This window comes from Hemicordylus capensis, chromosome 6, assembly GCF_027244095.1.
Source record: "Hemicordylus capensis ecotype Gifberg chromosome 6, rHemCap1.1.pri, whole genome shotgun sequence".
NCBI lineage: Eukaryota > Metazoa > Chordata > Lepidosauria > Squamata > Cordylidae > Hemicordylus > Hemicordylus capensis.
In genome coordinates, this window is record NC_069662.1 from 506,438 (window position 1) to 526,097 (window position 19,660).

The following is a 19,660-nucleotide window of genomic DNA, read 5'->3' on the forward strand; positions in this document are numbered from 1 at the left end:
GTTTGGGATATGCTGGGAATTGCATTCAGCTCGACAAAGCAGCCTCATGTGGAGTCAGGCCCTTGGTCCAGCCACCCCAGTGCGTTCTGCTCTGACTGGCAGCAGCTCTGTCGGGTTCCAGGCAGGGAGGGGTCCCGTGCCCAGCCCGGCTGTCTTGCAGCTCGAGGTGCTGCCAAGAGCTGTGACTGGCCGGCCAGGAACTCTGCCCTGGGGTCCCCTCAGAGGCCTGGCTGGCTCCCCAGGCCCGGCCTTCGGCACCAAGAGGCTGGTCTCATGTTGGACACGTTGTCCGCCCTCCCCGTCCCCCTTTGAATTGGTTCTGGCAGCGACCAGGTGGCCCCCAGCTCCACCGTCTGCAAGGTGTACACGCTCACGCCCCTCCTCAGCAGCAACCGGGAGAAGCGGGGCCTGGCTCTGGACGGGAAGCTCAAGCACGAGGACACCAACCTGGCTTCCTCCACCATGTGAGTGTCCCCCCCCCCCCCGTGGGCACCCTCCTCTCCGCTGCCTCCAAGGGGACCGCCGAAGGCCCCGATCCTTGGCTGGCCTAGCTGGGAGTCAGACACCTTGAGCCCCCGAGGGATCCCCCTGCTCCAGAGCCTCGGCCAAGCCCCCCAGCAAGAGGGTGGGAGATGCCAGTGGCCGGCCCCACATCTCCTGGAGGTGGACGCCAGGTCTCCAGCGGGTGGAGCGAGCCTTCCCCTCTTGGGTCCCTGAAGGTGTCATGTCGGGGGGGGGGCGCGCCTGGCAGGCCTTCCAAGTCCCCAGGGCCCCACCCACAGGCAGGGAGGCTGAATGGGAAGAGGCGCTCCTGCCCCAGGGCACCCCACACCCGCGGGGCTGTGGTTGTGTGACCCCCCCCCCTTTGCCTTGCAGCGTGAAAGAAGGCGCCAACAAGGAGGTCTTGGGCATCCTGGTCTCCTACCGGGTCAAAGTGAAGCTCGTGGTGTCCCGGGGAGGGTAGGTATCTGGGGCTGCCGGCCGCCCCCCCCCCCCCGCCCACTGGGGCTTGCGCTCTCAGCTTGACAGGGCCCCTCTCTCTCCCCCCCCCCCCGCCACAGAGACGTCTCGGTGGAGCTCCCTTTCGTCCTCATGCACCCCAAGCCGCCGGACCAGGCCGTGCCATCACAGCCCCCGCTAGGTAAGGCCCCGGGCTGGCTCCGCTCCTGCCAGCTGCATTCCCCGGGGGGGAGAGGGGGGGTCCCCCCCCGGGAAGGGGGCTCCTGAGTGACCCTCCCCTCTCCCTTCCTAGCTGCTCCAGAGATGGACACACCGGTGGACACGAACCTCATTGAGTTTGAAACCAAGTAAGCCGAGCCCTCCTCGGGTGCCCACCCCTGTGCAGAAGGGGGCGGGGGGGGCGGAGAGTGCAGCTCCCCTCCAGCCGAGGGCCCACCAAGGAAGAGGGGAACCGCCCCACCCACCAGTGAAGGGATGGTGATCCTGCAAGGAGGGGGCCTGTGGGGGGGGCCATCTCTGTGCAGAGACAGAATCCCAGTTACTCGGTGGCCGGTCTTCCTGGGGGCGTGGGGTTGCTGTCCCCTGTTGGAAACTGGATCCTGGGCTAGGGGGAGCTTTTGCTGGGAGTAGGCCTTCTGGTCTTGAGAGTCATTGTGGGGGGAGGCAGTGAGGCTTCTTCCCCTGCCCCCCTTCCGTGATGCTGGTGAGTGGGGGGGGGAACAGCCATGGCGTAGCCCACCCTGGGGAGGTGTGGAGGGAGCGAGAGGGGGGGGCCCAGGAGCAGAGCCCCCCCACCTGACTGCCACCTCCTTCCTCCCCCCACCCCGAAGCTACGGCCAGGACGACGACATTGTCTTTGAAGACTTTGCCCGCCTGCGGCTGAAGGGCCTGAAAGACGACAAGGAAGACGACGACCATTTCTGCTAGGAGGAGCCTCACAGCGGGGGGGGGGGGGCCCTCCCTCCCCACACACACACTTTGGAAACCCCACCCAGGACCAGCCAAGGGGGCAGGGGGGAGGGGGCAGTCCCCCTCCCCCTCGTGAATGTCACCTTGCCCTCTCCTCCTCCTCCTCCCCCCCCTCTTGTGACAGGAGCCAAACCCCCACCCCCTCCTGGGGTCTGGGGGAGACAAGGTGACTAGAGGGGGGGTTGCCCCAGCTGCCCTTCTCCCCCCCCATACATACATATATATATATATATTTCCAAATGCATTTTTGACACCCAAGGAGACCCCCACTCTGTCTAACGCACTGGAATCGATACTTGGGCATTATCTCCCCGCAGCCTGACCCAACCCCCCCCCCCCCAGCACCACCTTGGAGTGTGTGTCTGGCCCCTCCCTGGGCAACTCTTGTCCTAACCTCTCCCTTTACCTGCCGGAGGCGGTGTTAGCAATGGGATTGCCCGGCCACCATCGCGGGGTGGGGGGAGACAGGCGCCTGGAGCCCCCCCCCTCCCCCCCGGGGCAGAGTGCTACCGGCCAGCAAACCCCACTCCCGCTCTGGGGTGGAGACGAGGCCACCTCCCTCTCTCCCCCCCCCCCACACACACACTGTGGAAGGCACGTGCCAACTGCCCCCCCCCCAATCATTCCCCGGGAGGGAGGGAGGGGAGTCCCTTTGCTGCAGGGTCTGAGCAGCAGCAGCAAAGAACCGAATAAAAACCGCTGAACCGTGAGCCTGGAGCTTCTTTTAATGGTGTGAACAGGACACAAGGAGGAGAGAGGCTGGGTTCCCCCCCCCCCCCACCCCCGGCCAGCAAGGAACCCCAAGCAGAGACTCCCACGGGCCAGGCGAAGGGCTTCCCTGCAGGTATTCTGGACGGCTGGGGGGGGGGTGCATTGCCCCCAGGCCCTGCTGCGAGGCTTCCCAGAAGCCATCCTGGGGGGGGCCCGCTTGGGCCTGAGCCGGCTTGCAGCCTCTTTGCTGTCCCCGTGAAGGTCCAGTGGCGGGGGGTTCCACTGGCCCATCTGCTGCTCACTCTCTCCCAGCCCCCTAGTGCTGGGGGAGCCCCTGCCAGTTGCCTCTCCAGAGCGCAGGGACCTCTTCAGCCGTGGAAGCGCCCCCCCCCCCCCCAGATCTCTGCAGGCCCCTGAGAGCAAGAGGAGTGGGAGGACTGCTGCCACACCCCGCTTGCTCCCATACAGCTAGAGGCCGAGAGCAACCACTAGGCACCCCCCCCCATGTGCCCCACCAAGTGATAGCCAGCAACTCTACGGCTCGTTAGGAGGAGGTATTTTTGCTGCTGCTGCCGCCACCTCCAAAGGCACAGAGGCCTGAGCCTCCACCTTCCGCCCCGTGATGGATGCTGGCCAAGTCCTCCTGCCCCTGCCCCTGCCAGAAAGCTGGCCCCAGCTGGGCACACAAAGGGAGCATGCCACGGGCAGCAGCTGGTGCACGCTGGAAGCTCCGCCCCCCCCCCCCCCGGTGGTGGCTTGTGCCAGGCAGGGCCAGGATCCACGCCTGCTCCGCTCCCCAGTGCCTCAGGGCTCAGGAACTGCAGCTACAGCAGGAACACAAGAACAGAGACACGGGTGGGTGAGCAGAGGGGTCGAGCCCCTGAGCATGGGCAGAGTCCCCCACCCCATACTGCCAAAGAACTAGGGGGGGTGTTACCTGCCTGCTGGGGTTGAGTCCCCGCCCTTCTCACCGGGGATGAAGCACTCTGTAGGGCTGGCCTCCTCCATGGGCTCTGCGTGCTCCGGCTGGGAGAGGGAGAAGAGCCGGCCATGGAGCAGCTCACGGCCCCTGGAGGGCATCTGCCCGTGGCAGGAGCAGCGCCCCAGGCAGCCTCTTCCCCCCCCCCCCCGCAGGAAAGGCTTCCAGCCTGCCTGCAGCCAGACTTGCTGTGGCTGCAAACCCGCCACCCAGCACTCTCCGCTACTCCGAGAGTGTTGGCCCAGCGCCTTGAATGGGGGGGCCACACCCTGCCCTGCTGGCCTCCCCCAGAGCAGAAGCGACAGGCTCCGCTTCCCTCCCAGGAGCACAGCCCCCCCCCCCCCCGCCCAGGACTGGGCAAAGCGCACCACCAGGCAGGGCGCACTTCAGGCCCCACAAGGCCACGTTTCCTACCAAATTCTCTGGCACGGACACATCTGTGCAGGCGACTGGCAAAGACAGGTGTGACTTTTCCACTGGGACTTTGAGCCCCAGCCTAACATCCGGGGGCGGGGGGGGGCAGGGGGTGTCTAGAGGGCATCTAGTCTGGCAGATGGCTGCCCAGCTTCTGCTTGGAGAGCCCCCACCCCCACCCGCCATTGCAGGCCCCAGATATTTGGGTCCACTGTGAAATGGCTCTTGGCACTCGGAAGGCTCTCCTCCTCTGCAACCGAAATCTCCCGGCCAGACCCGGCAGGATCGAGCCCTGCTGCGCTCTGGGGCAGCTGAGAACGAGGCTCCCCCGATGAAGGGCTGCCAGGCAGGAGGCGGCCACGGCTTTTCCTCCGCTGCCCGAGAGGACCCTCCAGGCCCCTATCTATGCTGGCTAGAAGACCCTTCGCACCCCCCCCCACTACATCACATTTCTGCAGGAGAGCCCCGGAGGGTGCACCAGGGCTCTGCCCGCCTCCCCATCTCTGGGGAGGAAGAAGCAGCTCCTGCTGCTGCCGGCATTGGCCAAATGCTGGGGCACCGGGGGGGGGTAGAGAGGGGGTGCAGCCGGAGGCCCCCTCTCAGAGCGAGGCGGGTGAAGGCTGCAACCCGACCCTCCGTTACTCCAGAGGGAACCCCAGCCGCCCAGGCCGTCTCCACAGGCTTCAGTGCCCCACTGCCGCCCCCCCCCCCGGGCAAAGAGGAAGGCACGCCAAGGGCGGCTCCCAAATACCGTCTCTGCTTCCTCACACGATGTGCCAAAGCTGCCCCCGTCGCTGATGGCCGATTCTGCGCCCGGCTTGAAAACGCTGCGGCAAGAAAGAGAGGGGGGTCGGGGGGGGGGGCAGCCAGTCCCACAGCGGGACTCCCAGCCGACAGCAGCAACCCCTGCTCAGGGAGGCCGGCTGCCCCCAGAAAGCGCCCCCAGGCAGGCTCAGGGGGGAGCCAGTCCCAGCGGGGGCTCCTGCCAAAGAGGCCTCCCTCTGCCCGGGACTTTGCAGCAGGCAGCAGTGGCCTCGGCGGAGCAGCCCCCCCCCGGCTCTCCCCCCTCCCACGCCAGACCGGAGTCTCTGACTTCAAGCTGGAGGCCCCCAGCTCAGTGACCAGAGCCCTGCCCCGCTTGCAGAAGGTCCAGCTGAAGGGGGGCTGGGCAGCCGGGCTGGGAAAGGAGACCCCCCCCCCCGCGCCGGAGAGTCTCGGCCAGCCAGAGGAGGCAGTCCGGGGCGAATGGATCCCGGGCCTGACTCAAGATCGGGCTGGCGGCAGCGGCCAGGGAGATCGCCATCGTCTATGTCACGGGGCACGTTACGACCGGAAGGATTTAGACTTTTGTCCAGATTTTCCATGGTCCAAAATGAAGTGGGGAAGCTGGATTCAACCCGCTGTTCACCTGGCCAGGTCCGAATCCGAACCCGGGTCTGAGAGCCACTGTGCCACGCTGGCTCTCCTGGGAGAGGCCGCCACAGGGCTGGCGTTGGAGGGATGGGGCTGGCGCTCTACTCACAGGCTGGCCGAGGGGCCTCTTGCCCTCCTCAGCTTCTCCCGGAGACAAGCCACCTTCTGCCGATAGCTGCGAAGAAGCGCGAGCGGGGATTGGGGCCGGAACGGACTCCGGGGACCGAGAGCATCTGCCCGGCGCAGCAGGCTCCCCCGGGGGGTCCTCCCAGCAGGCCGAGGGGGGGGGCGATGCTGCCGAGGACCCTGGGAGCACCCTGGACGCGCCCTCCCACCGGGACCCACGAGGGCCTCGGCTACGGCCTGCGCTGAAAGCAAGCAGCCACCCAGCCAGCTTGGGAGAGGCGGGGCCCCAGGGCGCTGCCAGCCCAAGGATCGGGGCCATGCCTCCTCCAGCGCGCCCGCTGCGTACTCACCGCTCTTCCCGCTCGTTGGCGCAGTTCAGCCGCTGGGCCTCCAGCGCCTTCTCCCGCACCCAGCGGGCCTCCAGCTGCAGCCGCTCCTGCCGGGCCCCCTGGAGGAGCGCCTGGGCCCGCTCCAGCTCCCTGCGCAGCCCCTCGGCCTCCCGGGAGAGCAGCCAGGCCTTGCACTGCAGCTCCTCGTACTGGTGCCGCAGGGCGGCCGAGGCCTGGCTGAGGCGCCCCGCCCTGGCAGGGGACAGAGACGCAGGGAGCCCCGTTGGCCGCCGCGGGACCCGGGAGCGCAGCCTCCGAGGGCCAGGCAGGCACAGACTCCCGGCCCTTCCGCTGCCTCTGGCCTGCCGCGTGGCGGAACCCAACTGGAGGCCCAGTCTGCCCGCCCCGTGCCAGGCGCAGCCCAGGGCAGGAGCAACAAGCCCCCCCACCCCACCCGGAGGGCGCAAGGTCTTCCCCGCCCTCCTCCAGGGCCCCTCTGCACATGGGGTGACGCCGGGATGGCCGCTGGGGACGCGGCTGTCCCAGAGCAACTGCCCGCACCAACGGGGCCGCTTGCGCCACTGAGCCACAATGAGGGATCCTGGCCAGGCTGCTCTGGGGTGCAAAAGCCTGCCCACCCAGCAGGCGCACCAGGCCAAGGCCCCTTGGAGGAGAGGGGGAGGCAGGAGGCGGCGAGACGCAAGCAGAGCGCGAGCGGCAGAGGCTCAGCTCAGGCGTCAGCACAGCCAGGCCAGCTTCCCCCGCGGGCAGCGAGGCGCCTCCCAGAAGCCCACAGGCCGGGCAAGAGCCCCAGGCTTCCTCAAGAGCAGGAGGAAAGGGTGAGGGAGGGCACAGGGGAGGAAGAGAGTTGCTCCGGGAGGAGAGTCGGCCACGGAGCAAGACGCCTCGCGGGGGTCCCAGCTGGGTCCTCAGGTTAAGCTGGGCAGGAGGAGGAGGGCCCACGCCTTCCTCTCCCCACTAGTCGCGCTGTGGGGCAGAGGCCACAGGTCCCAAGAGGGGGGGCGGACTACCCCCAAATGTGCAGCAAGCCAGAGAGGAGCTCCTGAGACAAGCAGGGCTCCCTGTGGTCCAAGTGGGGGGACACCCAGCCCAACCCAACGCCTGAGGGAGGAGCAAGCAGCGGGGGGGGGGGGGGTGCGCGTGTGTGTGTGCGTGTGCGCAGTGTCCAACCCCACCCAGGATCACAAGCACACAGAGTGACTCGCTTTGATCCACGGGACGAAAAACCCCAACTGCAAGTATGCACTGATGGGAGCTGAGCTGTCAGTGACTGACCAGGAGAGGCATCTTGGGGGGCGGGGGTGGACAGCTCCTTGAAAGTGTCGACTCAGTGTCAAGGGCAGCTGTGAAAAAGGCCCATTCCATGCTAGGGATCATTAGGAAGGGGACTGGAAATAAATCTGCTAATATTATAATACTTCTATACAAAACAATGCTGTGGCCACACCTGGAGAACGGTGTACAATTCTGGTCACATCTACAAAAGGACCTTGTAGAACTGGAAGAGGTGCAGAAGAGGGCAACCAAGATGATCAGGGGCCTGGAGCACCTTCCTTAGGAGGCAAGGCTACAACACCTGGGGCTATTTAGTTTAGAAAAAAGACAACTGAGGGGAGACATGATAGAGGTCTATAAAATCATGCATCGAGTGGAGAAAGTGGAGAGAGAGAAATTCTTCTCCCTCTCACACAACGCTAGGACCAGGGGTCACTCCATGAAATTGATTGCCAAGAGGTCTAGGACCAGCAAACAGAAGTACTTTTTCACACAACGCATAATCCACTTGTGGAACTCTCTGCCACAAGATGTGGTGACAGCCAACCACCAGGATGGCTTGAAGAGGGGTTTGGATCACTTCATGGAGGAGAGGTCTATCCATGGCTACAGGCCACCTCCAGCCTCCAAGGCAGGATGCCTCTGAGTCCCCGTTGCAGGGGAGTCCCAGCAGCAGGAGGGAGGGCCTGCCCCTTCCAGCTCCTGCCTGTGGCTCCCAGAGGTGGCATCTGGTGGGCCCCTGTGTGTGAAACAGGAGGCTGGACGAGATGGGCCTCTTTGGCGGGGCCTGATCCAGCAGGGCTGTGCTGCTGTCCTCCTGATTCTCTGCCACGGGATGTGGGGGTGGCTGCCAGCTTGGGGAGCTTCCAAAGGGCCTTGGGCACACTGGTGGAGGGCAGGGCTACCCGCGGCGACGCCTCTGGAGGGCTCTAGGCTGCTTCCAGGCTCAGAGGCAGGGGAGCAGCCGCAGCCGCCCCAGGAGAGGGGGCGCATGCCTTCGTCCGGCTCCGCAGGGGCGGCCTCTGGTGGGCCACTGTGGGCAAGAAGGTGCTGGACCCGACGGGCTTCCTTGGGGGGCCTGATCCTGCAGGGCTGCCCTTCTGACCAACTGCAGCTCCACCAGGCAATTCAATGACGTCACACCAGATGGAGGGGAGACCCCCAACTCCCCCCACCCACCGAACTGGGTCTGCTAAAGCACCAGCCACACCAGCAGACTCAACAGGCTTCCGCTGGCGGAGGGGTCTGCGCTCCCCGCCCCCCCCCCCAGTTCCTGTCCCTTTGCAGGCTCCTGGCATCCAGCTCTAGACCCTGCAGGCAGCCGACCTGAGCCCTTCCCCACACAACTGCGGGGGGGGGGGGGCAACGAGGGAAGGAGGCCTACCTGGCCCGCTGCTCCTGGTTCTCGGCCTCCGTCTCCCTCAGCATGTTGGTGAAGAGGGCAACCTGTTGGCGGAGCTGCAAAGCAGCAGAAGGAAAGGCGGGTGAGAACCCAAGGCTGGAGGAGGGAGGGGAGCAGCAGCCCGCCCCGGCCCAGAGCCCACCCGTGCGCTTTCCAGGAGGAGTAACCCGTCCGGCATGCTGTGCAGGAGCCCGGGGGTAACGGCCCCTTCGGCCCAGGGGTCGGTGTTGCGGCAGCAGCACAGAGGCCCAACATCAAATCCCCACCCAGTCCGGAAGCTGAGTCATGGGCCCATCACACACTCACTCTCAGCCTAGCCTACCTCACCAGGTTGTTGTGCAATTATGGGAGGAGAAAAGCAGACCCCACCCCGAGTAGAAATGGAACTAACCAAGCACAGAAACACAACGAGTGCAGGACTGGCTCCATCTTGTCTCCAGTGCTTTTAACATCTACATGAAGCCACTGGGAGAGATCATCTGAAGATCTGATGCAGGGTGTAACCAACTTGCTGACGGCACCCAAATCGAGTTCTCCATATCAACTTCATCAGGAAATGGCTTAACCTCCCTAAATGCCTGCCTAGAGTTGGTAATGGGCTGGATGAGGGAGAACAAACTGAAGTTGAATCCAAACAGAGAGGCTCATTGTGGAAGGTTGGAACTTAGGAAGTGCTTCAGATCTGGTTGGGGTCAACTCCCCCTGAAAGACCAGGAATATAGTCTGCGCAAGCACTTCTGGACCCAAACCTCTCCCTGGCTTCTCAGGTTGAGGCAGTGGCCAGGAGTGCTTTTTATCAGCCTCAACTGCTATGCCAGCTATGCCCATTTCTGGACCTTAAAACAGTGGCACATATGCTGGTAACGTCCAGGCTTGACTACTGCAAAACATGTTATTTGGGCGGTGTAGTTCAGAAAAAAGCAACTGATGCAGAATTAACTGGCAGCCAGATTGGTCTCCAGGCTACCTGAAGAGACCACATTACTGCGCTGGCTGCCAATGCTATTTATTTTATTTGTTTAACATATTTTTATACTGCCCAAAATTTATGTCTCTGGGCGGTTTACAGCAAAGCAAATTAAATGACAACAAAAAAAGTTACCACATTACAACTTAAAATTTAAGAACAATGTTAGAACCATTAAAACAATATCTAATCAATTAAAAGCCTGGGTGAACAGATGCATCTTTAAAGACTTCTTAAAAGTTGTCAGAGGTGGGGAGGCTCTTAATTCAGCAGGGAGCCCCGTCCAAGGCTGGAGAGCACCTCCCCTTCCTCCTCCTCCTCCTCCTCCTCCTCCATGAAGCCAGCTCTCCTTGGCGGCCTCCGGGCCTTCTCCAGGGGGGCCCTGGCAGGAGCTCCCAACCCGAAGCAGAGCCAGTCTCCTGCCCGGCTGGTCTTCAGTGACCCTTGGAAACGCAGCCCCTGCTTGATCAGGCTTCTCGCTCAGGATGTCTTCAAGGGTTTTTTGACAGTGGTTCTGAATGGTTTCAAGAGATCTCTTGTTGGGGGGTGGGGGGTGGGGGTGTATATGGATGCAAAAGATAAGCCGAATAGATAAATGATGAGGGGGGTCTTGCCTTGGCTCCGATGACGAGTTATTTAGCCCCTCAGGCTTCTGTCCCGCCTTTCCTCTGGCCTCCCCAGGGCTGCCTGCCCCCCACCCCACCCGACCCCCCAGCTCCACTCGCCTCCTCTCTCTCTCGGCGGAGCTCAGCAGCCTCCATCTCGTGCTGCACCCGGAGGGAAGCCAGGTCGAGCGGGGGCCTGGAAAAACCGGGGGAGGGCTCAGGTCAGCCAGCAGCAGCACCCTTGCCTCCCCACCCCCGTGGCCCCTCTGCCCGGGACAGACGCCCCTTCCTCACCCGGAGGCTTCTCCGGCCTGCAGCAGCTTCTCTGCCAGCAGCGTCTGCTGAGTCTCCAGCCGGTCCTGCAGCTTCTCATCTGCGAAGAGGGGCAGGCAACGGGGCCAGCTGAGACGCGGTCAGGTGCGGGGTGGGGTGGGGGCCACACTGTGCCACGGCCTCGCCCTCCCCTGGGGCCGACATCACAGACCCCCACACAAGGCCCCCTCACCCAGCAGCAACCCAGTTCTTCCAGACGCCGTAGCCCGACAGGCCGCCCCCCATCCCGCTTATCTGTCCCCAGCACCTGCTATTCGGAGATAGACTGCCTCTGAGCGTGGAGGCTCCATCCTTGGCTAGCAGGGTAAACGACAGCGGACCACGACTGTCCTCTGCAGGGGGCATCAGGGAAGCCCGGCTAGCCCAGACCCTACAGCCCCATCCAGTCCCGCAGCGGCCGGGCAGCCACCCAACCGGAAACCCTCCAGTAGGAAGGCACGAAGGCAGCAGCTCGCCCCGCCAGCGTGAGCGGGCTTCTGAGCTCGGAGGCTCCATCACCAGCCGCCCCCTCCCCCCCGGCCAGGACTCGAGACGCTCTGAACATGCTCAGGGGCTCACGTCGCTCCAGCAGTCCTCGGAGGCCCCGCCCGCTGCGCTCGCGTCTCTCCAGCTCCGCCCGCACGTGCTGCCGCCACCCCACGCGCTGCATCCCTCTCCCGCTCATATGCCCCGCCTCGCCGCAAGGGCTGCCGGGCATTGTAGTCTGTTTTTAAAGCCACTGCCGGCAGGACGCATGCGCAACAGCCTCCCTAGAGCGCAAGGCTACTCTAAGGGCGCCTCCCCGCGGTCGCGACGGGCAACTGCTGGGAGTGCACCGGAAGTCATTGACGGTCTCCCCCAGGGCGGCTCCTCCCGCGCCCAACCAGCGGCAAAGCGAGGCGGGGCTCCTGCTGGTTCTAACGCGGGTCTTATGGCGCGCCAATATCAGGTCTCTCAGCTTAAGGTCTCTCAATATCAGTGAAGGAGCCAGGCCCAGGGGGCGGTGTCGCTTTCTTGCCGGAAGTTCCGGCCGCTCTTGCCTTCGCCTGTCTCTATGGTTCGCGACGCACCACCGTAGTGCGCATGCGTTTCCCAAAGAGGCCCGCCCGAAGGAGAAATTGCGGGAAGAACCGGAAGAGCAGCTACGGGTGCCGGCGAGGGTCTCGAGCATGGCGGCCGGGGCGAGCGCCTACAGCCTGGGCTTGGCCAACGAGCGGCTGCGGCTGCTGGAGGAGCTGGAGCGAGAGATCGGCGTGGCCCTGCAGAGCGCGGGTGGGGGCCCGGCCCGGCGCGGGGAGGCGGCCCTTGGGCGCGGCCGGCGGGCGTGGCCTCCGCCTGTTACGGTCCTGGTGGGGCTATGACGTCGTGCTTCTCCCCTGCTGACGTCATGCTTCTTCTTTCTCCCCCCGCCCCCCCGCAGGGACGGTGACCCTGGAGCTGTCCAAGGAGAAGCCCAACGAGCGCCTCTTGGACCGCCAGGCCCTCCAGTTCGTGTCCTCCGTCCAGAAGGTGGAGTCGGAGCTCTCTGCCCAGATCCGCTACCTCACCCAGGTGGGGGCTCCCCCCATCACCCCCCCGCAGCCCCCTTGCTCAGCGGGCAGGCCCCGGCAGGCCACTCTGGTCAGCCAGCCAAGCCGCATTCGGCGGGGGGGGAGGCTTCCCTGTAGGGGGCATTAGTCCCCCCCCCCTCCTAGGGGCACCTGAGGGGCTTCCAGGAGGAGATACTCGGAGTCCTCCTGCTCCCCCCGCCCCCGCCCCTGCACTGCAGCAGCCGCCCTGCTCCTAAGTGGTCTTGATGAAGTCAATGGGACAAGTTGGGAACGCTTGCTTGGGTAGAGGTGCTGGGGAGTAACTCTGTCTAGTCATAAGCCAGTGGCTGGAGTAGCCGTAACATCTGAGTGTGTGTGTGTGCACGCACATGCGCATGTAGACACACATGCAAAATCTCTGTGGGGTACCTGAACTGAAGGAAACACGGAGCAAAGTTTCCTCAGCATCTGGGGCTGTGGGTGGGCCTGGATGCCCCCAAGGAAGGGGGCAGGGAAGCAGAGAGGGTGGAGTGCCTGTGCTGTGCCTTCCTCCCATGAGACTCCCCATTCTTCCCCAGGTGGCCACGGGGCAGCCGCATGAGGGGTCCAGCTACTCGGTTCGCAAGGACTGCCAGATGGCGCGGAATCGTATCGATTATGCTCGCCTCAAGCTGGGCGAACTCTCTCAGACCTGCGAGCAGATGTTGGAGCCATAGGCTGGCCGGCAGCAGGCAGTACCTGCGGACTGAACCATGGGGTGAGCTTCCTGCAGCATGAGCAACAAGCACCAGGGGCCCCATGTTGACCCGGAACCTGCTTTCTGGCTCCACCGCAGGATGACAGCAGCCCCGCAGGAGACCCTGCGACACGCAGCGTGAAGGGGAGGAGCAGGCCTGGCCTTGGCAGGACTGCTGGCCGTCTCTCTCTGAGGAACCTCTGGCTGCAGCCCTCCGCCCTTCAGTGACGTGGGCCCAGGGCTGGGTGCCTAGTACCCAGAGTCTGCTCTGGACAGACGTTTCTCTTTCTTTCTTTCTTTCTTTCTTTTTTGCATTTTAAATTTTATTGGCTTTTACAGTAGCTTTACACTCAAATTACATTCACTTATTTAATTAAGTAAATATTGACTTCCCACTGACCTATCTGCACAGTTCACGTTAACTACACATATAAACCATTGCTATAATAATTCAAAACATACATACTCCTTACTACTCCTACTCTGGACAGATTTGTTAGTTTGTTTTTTACATTTATATCCTGCTGTTCCTCTAAGGAGCCCAGAGCGGTGTACTATATACTTGAGTTTCTTTTTCACAACAACCCTGTGAAGTAGGTTAGGCTGAGAGAGAAGTGACTGGCCTAGAGTCACCCAGCTAGTTTCATGGCTGAAGGGGGATTTGAACTCAGGTCTCCCTGGTCCTAGTCCAGCACTCTGACCACTACACCAGGCTGGCTCTCTGTGTTTCCACCTCCGTGGGCCTTGGCTGGACTGCTTCTGTAGAAGGCTTGAAACGTCACTTGTGTGTCGGGAGCGACACTCCTCCATAAATGTGTAGATCTTGTAACCTCTCTGGGTCCTTTAAGGCTGCATCTGGCACAGTGTCCAAGATGAGGCTTCCTCACGGTGGGTCTCCAGACACGCTGTGTCTTATCAAAGATGCCAAAGACTGTAGTGGCTGGGGGTGATGGGAGTTGTAGTCCAACATGGGGATCCAAGGTTGGGAGGAGCCCCTTCTATAAGGTGTGGCATCCGGCATGGGCCCAGGTGCTTGTGGGATAAGGCATGTGGTTGTCAAGGACACGGTGCTTGTTTGTGCCCTTCAAGACACACCGTCGTCTGCACTCCATCCATTTCTGGTCAGCTCTGCCATGTCAAAACGCCCTCCGATGCAGAAGGCCGAGGCACCTTCCCGGGAGTCTGTTCAGACACACGGAGCTCCTACCCTTCCTGTCAGGAATGCCATGGAGCAAGGCGCGTGGGGGCCAGGAACCGGCTTCTGTGCCATGCGTGGCTTCAACTGCACACACAGTGCTGTGGGGTGGGGGTGTAGGGCAAGTTGTGGGGGGGGGAGCCTGGGAGCTCACTGGACTGTGGCCGAAGGAGCGGGGAAAGGAGGGCCTCTCTGCCGGACTGGACTGGAATAACAGGGGTCTGACTGAGCTGGCCCAGTTCCAGCTGGGCATAAGCCCAGAGGGAGAGACAGGAGGGGAAGATCCAGAATCAAGGGGGGCCCAGGCTCCTGGCTTTGCCAACTCCTCTGTGGCTTCCTGTCGGTTTGACCCGTGGAATTTGGTGCCTCCGCTAGAGACGGCCATCTCAGATTGGCCTCTCTTGCAGTCTTCTTTGGTGCAGAGGCAACCTTTCCGGAGGAGGGGGCAGGAGCCTCTTGCAAGGTGTGCACAGAGCGCTGGGAAGCACAGAGGAGGGGCTGGGCTCCGCAGGGACCCCCCCCCCCGCTGCTGCCTCTGCCCAGAGGTGGGCAAAGCAGGAACAGCTGCCTCTGCCAGGGGCTGTGCAGAGCAAGTGGCTTCCCCTGAAGCTCTGCCCAGACCTCGTGCTCCTTTTGAGCTGTGCGCACAGGCACCTGGCTGGTGGGTGGGTGTCTTGGGGACTTCCAGCTCGAGGGGGGGGGTGCGGGGGAGGCTACCCGAGGCACCCGGATGGAGGCATCTCACCAAGAGGCTCCGCATCAAGCCACGGTGGGCGTGATGAAAGGATCTCGCCGCCGCGAAAGGTCGCAGGGAGCAAAACGGGAGGCGCGACATTGACGCAAAGCAAAGCAAGGGCCAAGGCCCAGCCAGCGACCGTCAGCAGGCCGAGTGGGCGGTGATGCCTCCCCAGCGCTCTGGTTTTGAACAGGGGACTCCTGGCTGGGAAGGGCGGAGGCTGGCACCCGAGCAGGGGGCAGTGAGACCTCCGAGGAAGGGAAGTGGGTCCCCCGAGCGGTGATGTGGGCAGGAAAGAAGCGGGGCGGATCTGGAGGGGGAGAGAGCGCGCGCGCGCTCTGGGAAAGGCCCTGGCTGGCTGGAAGGGCTGGGCTGGGCTGGGCTGGGCGGCGGCGGCTCTGCCTTGGGGCGGAGCTGTGGGAGAAGGGCGGGTTCCGTGGGGCGGGAAGAGGCCGAGGGGATTCCCTGGGAGCCCGAGAAGGCGGCGCCTGCTTCGTTCGCTCCGCGGCCTCGCTTTCGTGGAAGCGCAGCGGCGCAAGGGGGGATCCGCGCTTCGGAGGGTGGAGAAGCCTGTGGGGAGTTGGCGGGGGAGCCACACAGCGAAAGAGAAGCGGCTCCTCTGGGCGGCGAAGCGGGGCACCTGGGCTGACCCCCCCGCCGCGCGCGCGCGCGCCAGCCTCGGGGAGGGGCTGTGGGGCGTCTCCTCCTCCTCCTCCTCCGCCGGCGGCAAAGAGCTGCAGGGGCGGGACGGCCGGAGAGCTCCCCGCGACCGTCCTGGGAAGGCGCCCGCTTCCCTGCTCTGCGGCAGCAGCCCCGGGAGCTGGTCCGCGGCTGGGTGCTCCCCCGCTCTCCCCCTCGGGGCTGCTCGGTCTCCAGGGGCTCTTCTCTCCGCGGCTGGCGGCGTGGCAAGGCCCAGAGCGGGGCGCCGAGTCTGGACTGCCGCTCCGGGCCGGCAGCGGCGAGCCTCCGTGGCCACCCTTGGCAAAGGCCAGGGCCGCGGGGCTCTCGGCTCCATCCCGGCGCGGCGGCCTGACTCCGATCCGCCTCTGCCTCGGCGGGTGTCTCCTTCACAGCGCCAAGCCCGGCAGTCCCGCGGGGGCGCCCTCCCACCCGCCTCGGGCCCCAATCCCACTACTGCTGCTCTCGGTGGCGCGCAGTGCCCGGTCGGAAGGGGGCGGGGGGGGCTGTCTGGCCCCTCTGCGCCTCCAAGAGCTGAGCACCCTCCCATCCCGGGCCAGCAGCAGCAGCAGCAGCAGCACCGAGCTAGTCCCCGAGCCCTCGGCCAGCTGCGGGCCTGAACGGAGGCTCAGGCGGGCAAGAGACGCCAGCGGATTCATTCCGCTCAGCGGGCAGCAGCAAACGAGGACAGCCGCCTCCTTGGTGGGCTCAGCTCCTTGCCTGTGGGTCGTCGTGATGCACACTCAGGAGGGAGCCGGCTCCTTCGGGCTCCTCCTCTCTGGTTCTCCACATCTGGAGGGGAGGCACCCCGGATCCTCCCTGGAAGCTCCTGGCTCATCTTCTGGGCTGGAGTTAGGACTCCATCTGGGTCCGGTCTTGTAATGGCTGAGGGGGAGGAATCCCTCCTTGGCTGGCGACCCTCCGGTCGGGCTTCTTCGCGGGCCCTTCTCCTTTAGCAAGGCCATCTCGGGAACTGCCGGCCTTATATCCCCAGGGTCCAATCGGGCCTCTCTCTGGCCTGCACTCCCAACCACAACAAATGTTTATATGCCGCTTTTCAACAAAAGGTTCCAAAGTGGTTTATATAGAAAAAATAATAATCAATAAGATGGAAATAATCAATAAACGAGTGACCTCATTCAACTGCGATTTTTCCTTGGCCATCTCTTGCTCTCTGTATCTGGGCTTTAGGGGTCCAGGGGGGCAAGAGAAGGGGCAGCCTGGTCTGCACAGACTGGCAGCAGCTCCTCCAAGGTGGCAGGCCGGGGTCCCTCTCAGCCCAGGGAGGGGACCTGGGACCTTTCGCATGCCAGCTGGCAGGTGCTCTTCCCAGAGCAGCCCCATCCCTGGAGGGCACTATCTTCCAGGGCTCACATTCAAATGCAAACCAGGGGGGTGGGCCCTGCCCAGCGAAGGGGACCAGGCATGCAGGTTACTGCACGACCCGCTCTCTTCTCCATAGGACTTGGATGGCTGCCTTGTTGCTATTGGGGCAAAACGAACCAGCCTGTCCCGAGGGGGGAGCTTGAAGCAGTGGCGGGGGGGAGAGACCTGCCCGTCCCAGAGCTGGTTCTGACACTGGCTGGCTTGGGGCCTCCTGACCTGCTCTATTGTATTTGTCCCTTCTTCTTGCCAGCTTTGTGGTGGAGAACAGAGGCTGGGAGCGGTGGGGTGGAGTTCCCCCTGCCTGGGGGAGGAGGAGCTGGGCACACCTTTGCTTGCAAATGCAGGCTGGCAGAGCCAGTGAGGCTGAGACACACCCCCCCCCCAAAAAAGCACCATCTTTGTGGGAGGCACATCATGTGAAGCTGCCCTGCTATAGCCACACGATTGATGGCCAGTGGTGCCTTTCAGGCGGGGGGGGGGCAAGATCTCCTTCCAGTGAATGATGGCTGAAGGTGCAGTGAGCCGTCCCAACCTGGGCAATGCAGGGAGGGGGGTGCGGGGTGGATTGGCAGAGCTCCTCAGGACCTGGAAAGCTCCAGGGAGGCCAGCTGGCCAAGGTGTGCTCCCTGGGCACATGAGCTGGCCTTGAGAAACAGGTGAGTTTCCTCCATGAGTTTGCCAAATCCCCTTTTCAAGACTGGAGGCCTTGATCCCCTCATCTTGGCAGGGGTCCGGCGGGGGGGTGGGAGAGCTGTCCACCCATCATCATGTGCTGTGTGCTGGGAAGCCTTTGCTGCAATTGCAATTTTGATAAGCCTCTTGAGTGGATTTTTAACTTGGGAGAGTCTAAATTTTAGTTGTTCAGCAACTCCATTAGGCTTCTCACCACGAATATGCTGCACGTGGAGCTTTTCTTGTACTTTTCCAATAGTAAAGAGAAGGAGAGTTCCCTAGAATTTCACCCAAGCCATGATGGGGGAAAGACGCTCTTGATAAGTGGGTGTGGTGGCAGCGTATTATCTACCAGGAAAGATTTGGGGAGAAGCCTTGGTAGAGCATGCATGATTCAGTGGGCTTGCTCGAAGACAAAGGCTGGGGTTCAATCCCTTAGGGTCACTAAGTTAAAACTTAAATCCCTAAAGGGAATCTCTTACAACACTCATACAGCCAGTCTCCCATTCAGATGCAACCAGAGTGGACCAGTTAAGGAGGAGACCCTCTTCCTCAGGGCCTGTCCTGGCCAGGTCAGGCTTCCCGCTGCATCCCTTGCGGGGGAGACCCCCACCAAGACCCTCTTCCTCATCCCTTGAAAAAGGGCGGTATGGCCCGGAGATGAGACCTCCATACACACTAGAGGATAGTTTCCCATCGCTATTTAAATGAGCCAAGGGCCAGAGACCTGCAGGTGATGGACAGTCCAGGAGTCTCAACTGAAGCTACCCGCCTAAATGGGTGCTGGGAAGGAACAGCTGGCCGGGGGAAACACCCACAAGCGCTCACATGTCTCGGGATTCTGGGTTTTCCATTTAAAGAGGTGTTTTTCCTTTAAACTTTATCTTTATATGCCACACCGGGCCAAGGTCTGAGCGGGATGCAGATGAGTGCTTGACGTTGGTTGGTTGAGTGGGCATTGTTGGGGGAGGGCCTTGAGGGGCAGGCAGCCACTCACGTTGTCCCACGGCTTGAGTGGCAGTTGGAGCTCTGGGGAGGGGCTGTTGCATAAGAGCCAGCATAGCATAGTGGTTAGAGTGTTGGACTAGGAGCAGGAGGACCCAAGTTCAAATCCCCAGTCAACCATCAAACTCACTGGGGGACTCTGGGCCAGTCATGTGTAGCTGTCAGCCTAACCTACCTCACAAGGATGTTGTGAGGATAAAAACAACCACCCACACTGCTCTGAGCTCCTCGGAGGAAGAGCACGAAATAATTGCAATAGAATAAATAGAAATGAATCTGCTGCAACACCCATCACACCCCAGGCGGCTCTCATCAGTGGACCCCTCCAGTCAGGGGTGCTCGGCTTTTCTCTGGGCCCTTCCTCCCTCCACGCACCAAGGCTGGCTGCCTTCTCTGGCGGCTTTCCTCCTCTTCCTCTTCTTTAATCATGAGGACCACTGGAGATGAAGTCATTGACTCATACGGTCTGGGCTTGACCTGGGTTTGGCCTATTTGGCTCTGAAATTCATAAGACTGTTAAATCTTATTGATCTCTACATCAAGAATTGTAGATTCTTCGAGGAGCTGCCAAAAGCATAGGAAGCTGCCATAGACTTAGTCCAACCATAGGGCCATCTCACTATTGTATTGTATTGAACCCTAGTATTGTCTGCACTGACTCGCAGCGGTAGGCAGGAATCTCTCCCAGCCCTATCTAGAAGATGCTGCCAGGAAGGGAACTTGGAACCTTCTGCAACTGGGGTGCGTTTTGAAGCACTCTTGTAACTACTGAGTGTTTCTTTTACCTGTAACTAAAAGCTGACAGAGCCTCTGATGGAAATTTGCTCCCAGCCCTATCTTGGAGATGCTGACAGGGAGGGAACTTGGAATCTTCTGCTCTTCCTTGAGTGGCTCCATCCCCTGCGGGGAATATCTTCCAGTGCTGCTCACATATGTAGTCTCCCATTCATATGCAACCAGGGTGGACCCTGCTTAGCTAAAGGAACAAGTCATGCTGGCTACCACAAGACCACTGGGGGGGGGCCTATGGGCCACAGGCCCCCCCAAGAATAGCTCAGAGGCCTGGGTCTCACCAGCCTCCTCCGTGGCTCCTTCCAGAATGGAAACACAGCAGTGAAGGCGCCTGCCCAGAGCAGGGGAGGGGAGGGGGTTCCTGGCCTCCCCAGGCTCTCTCGCCTTCAGAGGGATTGTATTAGAATGAAGTCATTCTTCTTGAGGGGTGTGACGGAGTTCGCTGGGG

General features: G+C 62.4%; 3 protein-coding genes across 15 annotated transcripts in view; 2 read left to right on the forward strand and 1 right to left on the reverse strand.

Moving 5' to 3' along the window:
• Nucleotides 1–2,639, forward strand: part of ARRB2 (arrestin beta 2) — a 13,442-nt gene extending 10,803 nt beyond the window's left edge. For all 4 annotated transcript variants that reach the window (XM_053259508.1, XM_053259510.1, XM_053259509.1 and 1 more), the window contains exons 11-15: nt 327–464; nt 877–960; nt 1,062–1,141; nt 1,253–1,307; nt 1,791–2,639. In XM_053259508.1, coding sequence (XP_053115483.1) covers nt 327–464; nt 877–960; nt 1,062–1,141; nt 1,253–1,307; nt 1,791–1,887 — 454 coding nt within the window. In that variant the 3' untranslated portion in view covers nt 1,888–2,639. The remainder of the gene's footprint in view (nt 1–326; nt 465–876; nt 961–1,061; nt 1,142–1,252; nt 1,308–1,790) is intronic.
• LOC128329062 (collagen alpha-1(I) chain-like) lies at nt 2,559–11,496 on the reverse strand. 10 transcript variants are annotated; one of them, XM_053259526.1, is made up of 9 exons: nt 11,063–11,468; nt 10,466–10,544; nt 10,292–10,367; nt 8,582–8,655; nt 5,923–6,153; nt 5,556–5,621; nt 4,785–4,860; nt 3,578–3,666; nt 3,330–3,464 (listed from the first exon to the last, which is right to left on the reverse strand). In XM_053259526.1, exons 1-9 carry the CDS (start codon nt 11,199–11,201, stop codon nt 3,452–3,454), a joined length of 843 nt encoding a protein of 280 aa, XP_053115501.1. In that variant the 5' UTR covers nt 11,202–11,468; the 3' UTR covers nt 3,330–3,451. The 10 variants fall into 10 exon arrangements, with proteins under 10 accessions (XP_053115508.1, XP_053115499.1, XP_053115501.1 ...); XM_053259527.1 differs by having other exon boundaries at nt 3,332–3,464; nt 4,802–4,860; nt 11,063–11,473; XM_053259531.1 differs by lacking the exon at nt 11,063–11,468 and adding an exon at nt 10,752–11,056 and having other exon boundaries at nt 3,341–3,464; nt 3,582–3,666.
• Nucleotides 11,497–11,552: 56 nt separating this feature from the next.
• MED11 (mediator complex subunit 11) lies at nt 11,553–13,147 on the forward strand. Its single transcript, XM_053259565.1, has 3 exons — nt 11,553–11,755; nt 11,904–12,034; nt 12,591–13,147. The coding sequence occupies exons 1-3, from the start codon at nt 11,653–11,655 to the stop codon at nt 12,726–12,728; spliced, it is 372 nt and encodes a 123-aa protein (XP_053115540.1). The 5' UTR covers nt 11,553–11,652; the 3' UTR covers nt 12,729–13,147.
• The last annotated feature ends 6,513 nt before the right edge of the window (nt 13,148–19,660 follow it).

Coding starts and splice junctions, on each gene's coding strand:
- LOC128329062 (XM_053259524.1), bottom strand. CDS start 11,201: ATGCCCGGCAGCCCTTGCGGCGAGGCGGGGCATATGAGCGGGAGAGGG. Junction 5,622..5,922: donor GCCAACGAGCGGGAAGAGCG/GTGAGTACGCAG, acceptor GCTTCTTCGCAG/CTATCGGCAGAAGGTGGCTT. Junction 3,667..4,801: donor GGGCAGCTTTGGCACATCGT/GTGAGGAAGCAG, acceptor TCCCTCTCCCAG/CCGGAGCACGCAGAGCCCAT.
- MED11 (XM_053259565.1), top strand. CDS start 11,653: ATGGCGGCCGGGGCGAGCGCCTACAGCCTGGGCTTGGCCAACGAGCGG. Junction 11,756..11,903: donor CGTGGCCCTGCAGAGCGCGG/GTGGGGGCCCGG, acceptor GCCCCCCCGCAG/GGACGGTGACCCTGGAGCTG. Junction 12,035..12,590: donor AGATCCGCTACCTCACCCAG/GTGGGGGCTCCC, acceptor ATTCTTCCCCAG/GTGGCCACGGGGCAGCCGCA.